Source organism: Rhagoletis pomonella, unplaced genomic scaffold, assembly GCF_013731165.1.
Source record: "Rhagoletis pomonella isolate Grant_MI unplaced genomic scaffold, Rhpom_1.0 Rhpom_scaffold_00009, whole genome shotgun sequence".
Lineage (NCBI taxonomy): Eukaryota > Metazoa > Arthropoda > Insecta > Diptera > Tephritidae > Rhagoletis > Rhagoletis pomonella.
Window position 1 is genome coordinate 13559460 of NW_023458563.1, and position 9900 is coordinate 13569359.

Consider the following 9900-nt stretch of genomic DNA (forward strand, 5'->3'; position numbering starts at 1 on the left):
TGAGCGAGTCCCTGCGTGCATTGACTGTTACGAAACGGACAGTACCCATTATATTCTCGAAACTTACATCTGTAACACAGCGTGAGTGGTGCATGCACTGTTCTCCGACTGAGATAAGCAGCTTAACAGATTTATTGAAATTTTCTGGAGAAGAGAGCGCACATTCTTTGGCGAGAAGCACCGGCCGAGGACATAAGAGTATATCGTCTTAAAACTGTGACAAATGGAATGGCATGCAGCATGTACAACGCGGTACGCTCATTAAATCAGTGCGCGATAGGCAACTACAAACGGGTGAGTGATCATAATCAGGCCATAACCGCACGTAACACCATACTGTCTTCATTTTACGTGGACGATTTTCTCACAAGCTGTGCTGATACTCAGGAAGCAATTACTTTGGCGAATGCGGTGGATACGATCCTATCATCTGGATGCTTCAGACTACTTAAGAGGCATTCGAACAAGTCAGTGGTCCTTCAGCATTTCATGGACTCCCCATTACCTGGGGAGCGAGACATCGACGCCCCTATAGAATCCGTGCGTGGTCTACGTTGGGATCCAGTTACAGACGATTTGCTCTTCAAGGTCGCGGTAAACCAACATAGCGGTCTGCTGACTAAGCGACAGGCGTTAAGCGAAGTAGCCCAACTATTCGACCCAACGGGGTTTTTGGCACCGGTAGTGATTTCCGGCAAAATTTTCATCCAGACGCTTTGGTCGGCGGGTATTTCTTGGGATGAACCCCTCCCCAGCGACCTATATGAAGCTTGGATTAAATTTCGCAGTAGTCTTCCTACACTCAATAGCGTACGTGTACCTCGATGGCTGGGTATGAATGCAACCGAACGTACAACGCTCTGTGGATTTTGCGATGCCAGTCAGAAGGCCTACGCTGCGGTGGTGTATACGCATACCATTAAGGCTGATGGCCTTTCGCGCGTATCTCTCCTCACCGCACGGACCAAAGTTGCACCGTTAAGGGGTGCTACAATACCCAGACTTGAACTCTGTGCAGCACTTTTATTGGCAAAAACGATTTCCGACGCTAGGGTAGCGTTAAACTTAGTAGACTCCGCCTTCCACCTCTGGTCGGACTCAACAATTGCCCTCTGCTGGATGCGCAAGCAACCCTCGATCCTCAGACCCTATGTTGCTAACCGGGTCCGCCAAATACAGGAACTCACCGCCATCGATCATTGGCACTACCTACGGTCGGCACAGAATCCGGCTGATTGCGCAAGCCGTGGTTTAACCTCGTCAGAGATTTTGGTCCATGATTTATGGTGGGAAGGCCCGGCTTGGTTGCGGGAGAAGCAAACATTGTTTGATCCAGAACCGGTATTAAGGGACGAGGAGCGCACCACTGTACAAAGTGAGGAGAAGGTTCAAATATCTACCTTCATTATTTCACTACCGCTCCAGCTTACGACTCGGCTCTTGGATGACCGAATTATACCCCTATCACAACGGTTTAGCTCACTGAAGAAACTCGTTCGAACTACAGCTTTAATTCGGCGTTGATTACCAAAGCAACGGCCGTTCCGACAAGGTGTAGGGACCACCCCGGAGATGGACGCTGCCTTATAAGCGCTAATACGTATCGATCAAGGGATATAAGCTGTTTACGTGAGAGAACAACGCTGCCCAACTCCAGTCCATTGGTACCATTCAATCCCTATTTGGATGATTATGATATCGTTAGAGTCGGCGGCCGCATTAAAAATTCGGCATTATTAGAAACGCAACGTCACCCAATAATATTGCCGAAGGTAAGCGATTTGGTTGGACTTCTTATACAGCAAGTTCACATGGAAACACTCTACGGCGGTGCTTAGTTAATGCTGCAGACTCTCCGTTATAGATATTGGATTTTGCATGCACAGCAAGCAGTCAAAAGCTTAATACATAAATGTGTTATTTGTAGAAGGCATCGTGGCATTACCTTCACTCAACAAATGGATTCACTGGCCCGACAAAGAGTCACAGGTACGCGGCCGTTCATTGCATCTGGCGTTGATTACTGTGGTCCTTTCACGCTTCGGATTGGGGCGAAGCGATCCCGTTGCACAGTAAAAACATATTTGGCAATTTTCGTCTGTATGGCAACCAAGCCGTGCATATCGAGGTGGTAGACGATCTCTCATCAATTGCCTTCATAGATGCATTCACACGCTTCGTTAGTAGGCGTGGTCCCTGCCTTGATCTGTATAGTGACAATGCTACAAGGTTTGTTGGTGCTAACCGTTTTTGGAAGGAAGACCTGGCAGCCTGGCAGAATCAGCAAAATCAACAATCCCTCGCGAACCTTGGGACTCGCTGGCATTTTATTACACCCAGTGCCCCTCATCAAGGTGGGCTGTGGGAGGCGGCGTTAAAATCCGCGAAACGGCATCTGGTGCGGCTTATTGGTGCCCAGGCGATGTGGTATACGCAGTTGCAAACTCTAGCGGCCCGCATTGAGGCGTGCCTGAACTCGCGCCCACTTATTCCGCTGTATGACCCTGAGGACAAATATGCTCTAACCCCAGGGGAATTTCTCATTGGAGCCCCGCTCCTGCCAATACCAGAACCGGAGCTGGAGGAAGTTCTAGTAAATCGTTTGAAACATTGGCAGTGGCTTCGACACATTCATCAACAGTTCTGGCGCAGGTGGAGTGATGAGTATTTGTCAACACTGTAAACTAGGAGCAAGTGGCGACAACGGGCGGAAAACGTTCAAGTTGGTGACATTGTATTGGTCAAGCATGAGAACCTACCCCCTACCCACATGAGACTTGGGCGCATCACGGAGGTTCGTGTTGGCAGCGATGGCTTGGCGCGTAACGTAACGTTGAATACGGCGCATGGGCCGTGCAGCCGGGCAGTGCAAAAACTTTGCCTTTTGCTAAACCCTGATGATATCGAAGCTAAAGCTTCGACCGGGCAGGATGTGTAAGATTCCCTATTAATTAGTCTGTAACCCACAGTCACCAACGAACTCTCGCAGAGTACGGTCACTTTTTTCGTTCCGCCGTGATATTGAAAGCTTTCTCTCTGTTTGAGGTTAATCAACGGTCGCTTTTGTACAGTTATTTTTTCCTGTTATTTTCGGTCGCTTGTTTTAACTTTTAACCACACACCTGCATATTAGTGAAACTAATTCTTGTTTTTTCGCCATGGCCCCCGGGGCCACTAAACCCAAACGCAAAAAATCTAAAACTTCTACGTTGGATATATTTCCGGAACTTCCAATCGTCAAAAATGATGACCACAGGTTCTTGGTTATAAAAGCCCTGGATGAAAAGAAACCCCTATCAACTCTATCCTGTTTTGCTATCTACAAAGGTATTCAAGCAATAAGCAAAGAATCCAACAACATCACTGCTGTCACATCGCCGACAAATTCCTAGCTGCCAAATCGTTGCCTGGTGTTACAGATGTTACAGTCAAATAACATGAATCTCTCAACTCCGTCAAAGGAACAATATATGCTCCTTTCATCTGTCACTTGCCTGAAGAGGAGATTGTGGAAGGACTTAAGGAAAATGGCGTTAAATCTGCGTTCAAATTCTCCAAGATCAACGATGGATCCCGCAAATATACTGGTGCCATTCTACTAACTTTTGATAAATACCACCTCCCAGACAAAATTGAAGTTGCTTGGAGAACTTTATCCGTCCGTCCGTATTATCCAAACCCCATGCGTTGCAAGGTTTGTCAAATTCTTGGCCACACCGCAAAAAATTGCCGCAACTCTGTTATTTGTGCCACGTGCAACCTCCCACCCCCATTCTCCTTCCGAACGCACCAGAATTATGTGCGCCAACTGCCTAACAGATCATCCCTCTTTCTCAAACTCATGTCCTAAGTTTCAGCAAACTAAAGAAATACTTAAAATTAAAACTATAAATAAATGCAGTATGCGCGATGCAACCAAAAAATGAAATAATGAACAACTACCAACTACTCCTAACCCCACTTCTTTTGCTAGTATAGCAAAACTCGCAAATATCAATATTAAAGAATCTACACCTAAAAATAAAACTATTACTTCAAATACAATCTCCCCTCTTACCACCCAATCTCTTCCTGACTCTCCTCACGCTCCTCCCTTCTCCCCTCTGTCTGTTTTCGATTTATCCCCCTCTCACCACCCTTCAGATATGGAAATATCCATCCCAACCCCCCCTCTCCCAGACCCCAAATTATCAATTCTCTCCCCGCAAGTCTAAATCTGATCTTTTTATCTCTTTATTTTATTCTCGAGAGAGCTCAATCGTCTAAAGAACCTTAGAAATAAATTTTTCAAAAAGTTCAATATGTTAAAAAATCCGACACATTATGAGTTATATACTTCATACAAATATAAATTTTATAAGCTTAATAAAATGCGATATAAGAGTTATGTGCAAAATTTTGAAAATAATATTAAAGTAAACCCGAAAAATTTTTGGCGCTTTGTTAAGTCAAAAAAAGGTGTTTCTAATATCCCCACGTCGGTTTTTTACAATGACAAAAAAGCTAGCTCAATTTCCGAAGCTGCAAATCTTTTTGCTTATTTCTTTGCGTCGAATTTCGTATTAGATGATGATTATATCGTCGACCCGGACACCGCGAATGTTTGTGCCTCTGAGTCATCTTTTAACTTTGGCTGTTTGGCTATTACTGAGGAAGATACGCCACAGGGTATTGACACATAAAAATGTCCTCACAGACAGACGTGGATGGTTTTTCTGTTATCCTACTCAAAAACTGTCCATCGTTAGTTAAGCCACTGACAGAAATTTTCAACAAATCTCTATCCGCGGGTAGAGTTATTAACGATTGGAAGTTAACTTCAATTACCCCTACGTTCAAAAGTGGTAATAAATGTGACGTCAAAAATTATAGGCCTATTTCAAAATTATCTACAGTACCTAAGTTACTTGGGTGCATCATAAAAGACAAAATTTTTTTCAACCTCAGTTCTATAAATCAGCACGGTTTTGTAACGGGAAGATCGACTTTAACCAATCTTGCGGTATTCTCGGATGATTGTTTTGCTGCCTTTCAAATGGGCTGTCAGGTTGATACAATCTATACCGATTTTTCTAAAGCCTTTCTGCTTATCAAAGTTTTCAAGCTGGGCTTTCACTCTGTGTTCCTACGATGGATTGAATCTTACCTGCACGGTAGACAAACCTATGTCGTCATTGATGACATTTCTTCTAACGCATTTGTTCCAAACCTCTGGTATCCCCCAGGGAAGTATACTGGGTCCGCTGTTTTTCATTCTATTTGTGAATGTGCTTTTCTTCAGCTAAATTCCTAATGTATGCGGATGATTTAAAAATCTACTCGGTTATAAAAAATGCTCGAGACTCAAGTTATCTGCAAGCGGAGCTCGATGTGTTGTACCTTTGGTGCACTAAAAACAAATTGCCTCTTAACATTAAGAAATGCCACCAAATGACGTTTTCTAAGCTTCATAATCCTATCCGTAACACCTATCGTATTTCGTCAACAAATTTAGACTCGGTGAATGAGGTCAAAGACCTGGGGGTATATTTTGATGCAAAATTTAGTTTTGTTACACATGTTAATTATGTTGTCTCTAAATCTTACTCGATGCTCGCGTTTCTACGGCGCAATAGTTCTTCGTTTTCAGATCCGTACACTTTGAAACTATTGTATTCGTCCTTTGTCCGTTCGATATTAGAGTATGCCGTTTTCATTTGGAGGCCTTACCACCAAAAACATATAAATCGATTAGAATCTGTACAGAAGGCGTTTATCCGGTTTGCCCTACGCTCTTTGCACTTCTCTGAACCTAAGCCGGAGTACAGCTCTCGCTGTCAGTTGATCAACCTAATGACACTGCACAACAGACGAATACTTTTATCAACCTCTTTTCTATTTGACATAATCTCGGGCACTGTTGATTGTCCAGTACTGTTATGTAAAGTTAATTTCAGTGTTCCTTGTAGAATGTTGCGTCTTTATGAGGTGTTTTATGTTGTCACCAGCAAGACTGTATATAGCTTTAATGCCCCGGTTAATAGAACTCTTGTCGAATTGAATAAGCTCTTTGTTTCTTTGGACCTCGACCTCTCATCCACTAAATTTGGCTTTAATTCCCAAGTAAAAACATTATTAAGTAAAAATAGTGCTATTTAAAGACTGCCCTTTGTATTGTAATTAACATTACTTTTAAATTTACCTATGCTTAGTCTGTAAGAATTGTAAGTTCATAGACAAAAATAAATAAATAAACATTTTTATATTTAACTCACTATCATTTTCTCATCTTTTCTATTGCAGCCCCTTATGTTATCTATTCTGCAATGGAATATAAACGGTTACTTTAATAATTATATTGACTTGGAAATTTTAATTAAAAATCATAACCCCTCCGTTATTCTTTTAAATGAAACCCATCTTGCCCACAATGTCACTCCTCACTTCCCTAAAGCCTATGTTGGTCATTTTTATAACCAGCCACATATTACGTCCAACAAACGGGGTATTGCCATCTTGGTCAAAAGAACCCTACCTCACCTATCCTATATCCCCCAATCTAATATTTCCTCTCTTGCCATTGAGCTACAAACTTTCAACAAAATTACAATAGTGTGCGGTTATTCTCCTCCTGATCAATTGATTTCTACAATAGATTTCAATAACATAATTCCTTCTTCTTCATACCCTTTTATAGTGGCCGGCGACTTTAACGCGTGGAACTCCCTCTGGGGGTCCGTTTCCACAAACTCTAAAGGTCGGAAAATTGAAGACTCCATCCTAGTTTCCAACGCAGTTATCCTAAACAATGGGTCACCCACCCATTTTTCTACCCATTCATCCTTTACACATATTGACCTTACCCTGTGTTCCGCATCCATATCTTCCAAAGTGTCGTGGCACCTCATTGACGATCTTCATGGCAGTGACCATTTTCCTATCCTCTCCAATATCCCATTTTCCCGCTCCCAAACTCTTTTCAAACCCAGGATCTATTTCAAAACTGATGGAGCAGACTGGTGCAAATTTGAGGTCGCCTGCGAAACTTTCCGCTGCTCCTTCCCTATTTCCCAATAAAATTATTCGTTCTTCAGCAAACCGATCCATCCCTCTATCCAAAGCTTAACCTTTCAGGCCTTCTCCTTTATGGTGGAGCAGAGAGCTTTCATTATTAAGAGATAAGAAGCAGAACGCCTGACATGCTAAAATCCGCAGCTTCCAAAAGTTTACCAGCAGTATTTCTGCTTCATCCGACACCAAAAAGATATGGGCTGACATTAAAAGGCTTACTGGATCTCCTACCCACTCCCCTCTCACTTCCCTTAATTCATCTCAAGGCAACCTACTATATCCCCATGATATAGCCTTAGAGTTAGCCACCCACTTCTCCAACGCCTCCTCTGATTCTAACCTTCAAGAAGGGGCAGGGTACGGTTGATGCCCTCTTACACCTCGATCACTTCGTTTCCGAAGCCTCATAAAAAAAAAAAATCATATTTCACTCCTCTCTGTAGATTTTGCCAAGGCTTTCGATCGGATAGGTATACAGGTCGTTTTGAGGCAGCTGGAAAAATGGAAGGTCGGGCCTAAAATTTTCAACTTTATTAAATCTTTCCTGTCCTCTCATAAAGTAAGTGTTCTTATTTCTAACGTCCGATCCCCTATGTGTTTCCTCTAGATAATGGCACCCCGCAGGGTTCACCTCTATCTGTTATTCTCTTCACTATAGCATTCGATGAAATTAGTTCCATTTTTTCACAGTTTCCCAACGTTTCCCATCGAATGTATGCGGATGATGTACCACTGTTTTCTAAAATTTCCAATCTAAATGCCGTAATGGCAACCTTTTCAGATATTCTATCTCACATTTCTTCATGGTCCCTTTCTTCAGGCGCTTCAATTTCTCCCAGCAAAACTAAACTTATACATATTTGTAAGAAACAAAACTGTAATATACCTACACTTACATTTAACAATATAACTATTACTTGTACAGTTTCTAGGTTTAGTATTAGACTCTAAGTATTCCTTTAAACCCCACTGTAAATACGTTAGAGAAAGATTATTCATTAACTTAAATATTGTTAAATACCTGTCTTGTAAACGCTCGCTTATCAACTCGGAATTGCTGGTCAATGTTACAAAGGCGCTCATCTTATCCTCTATCAACTATGGGTTAGAAATATATGGCCAACATGCTAAACAAAACCTCTATCTACTAGCCTCCCCCTACCATACTGCGGTCCGACGATCCATACGCGCTTTTCCTACTTCACCAATACAGAACATCCTGGCTGAATCTGGTTTACCGTCGCTAGCCGACAATGTTGAAGACAACATAAGGAAACTTTATCCTAAGGTTGCTCTCAGCACCAACACTTTCCTGAAAAAAGATTTCCATTCGTCATTTTCCGTACAAGAACACCCAAAATAGTTTCGTCAATTAGCAAATGCGCCACCTTTGCTAAAGACAATGGACTCCCCCTAAGAATAACTTCGCCGATGTGACCATCATCCGCCATGGGACCTGAAAAAATCCAATACGACATCGGCAGAGTACAGCGCTCGTTTCTTGGAAATTGCATCGCGTCTCAAAAGTTCTAGTTGCCAGCTTATATACACTGACGGTTCCAAAGCGAATTACTTCCTTCGCTGTCGTAAAAGAAAATGGTGAACCTATATCGTTCGGACTTTTACTTCAATTTTACTCAATTTTCACCGCCGAAGCAACAGGAGTTCTCTATGCCATGCAGTATGCGTCAAAATCCAGGGGAAAATTTACCATATGCATGTCCTGTTTTCAGGCCTTAAAAAAATATAATAACTCCAATCACATTATCAAAAGTATAAGAAATATCCTGATTTCGCAGGCCACTCATGCATTAACGGCAATACATTCGCTGATATTACTGCCAAAGATATGAGCATTACTTCTACCATCACTTCAAATATCATCTGTAAAAGTGATATTTATAGATTGATAGAGCAGCAGAGACAAAGCAAACTAATATCTGACTGGGCTCACTATAGTCATATCACTACTCGAGAATTAATCCTAGTCGCACTAAACCCAGCTACCTAGCATCACTTCCATCTAACTATACTACTCCGTACACTCGCCTACGCAACAAAGCCTGTGTCCTTTTGTAATTTTCAAGTCAGCATAGTACATTTATTAGCCTTTTGCCCTGGACTAGATCTACAAAGACACCAGCATTTTGAAAACTATGATCCGCTATCACTATTAATTAATCCTTCTGATTCTAATATTTCCAAAATCTATAAATTTCTGAAGGATTCCGATCTTCTCCGGCGTATTTAAACCAGCCAATCTTCACAAGCCAGCCGAAAGCCTCCGTTGCTAGCGCTGCGTTTCTTTTTAGTTTACTTAATAATTTTATTATTATTTCATAAAATAAAAAAAAAATAAAAAAATAAAAATAGTTTGTAACCACCGGATACACCCTGTGGTGTATTTCACACTAGAATGACAGAACAATTATTCTCACGGTTTCACACTGGATGAAAAGTAGCAGAACCACCCTGCAGGGAAAACGCGGACTAGTGAATCAATATTCTAGTTCCGTACTAGGACTTTATCGCCAAAAAGGAACTAGTCCGACAGGAGCTAGATCCCCCACCAGTCCAAAATCGGCGAAAAGTGGTACTTTAAAAAACGAATTTTTTTCAGTTTTTTTCACTAGAAATCTATATCTAAAGTGGGGAATTTAGAACTGGTTCGGAACTATAGAAAAAGAGAGGCAGAACGAACTAGATCTTATTTTTCGAATTTAGAAATAGTTCGGAACTATAGAAAAAGGGATGCAGCAGGGGGCTTGTTTACTTTACATAGATATGTGTTCGGCAGCTTTTTCGTTCAAATACGCTTCTATTCTGCACTTCGCAGATGCTTTTTCATAG

At 41.9% G+C, this 9900-nt stretch overlaps 1 protein-coding gene across 1 annotated transcript; it reads left to right on the top strand.

The window, feature by feature from the left end:
* The first annotated feature begins 228 nt into the window (after positions 1 to 228).
* Positions 229 to 1838, top strand: LOC118745416. Its single transcript, XM_036478868.1, has 2 exons — positions 229 to 1386; positions 1479 to 1838. Exons 1-2 carry the CDS (start codon positions 229 to 231, stop codon positions 1836 to 1838), a joined length of 1518 nt encoding a protein of 505 aa, XP_036334761.1.
* Positions 1839 to 9900: the final 8062 nt, after the last annotated feature.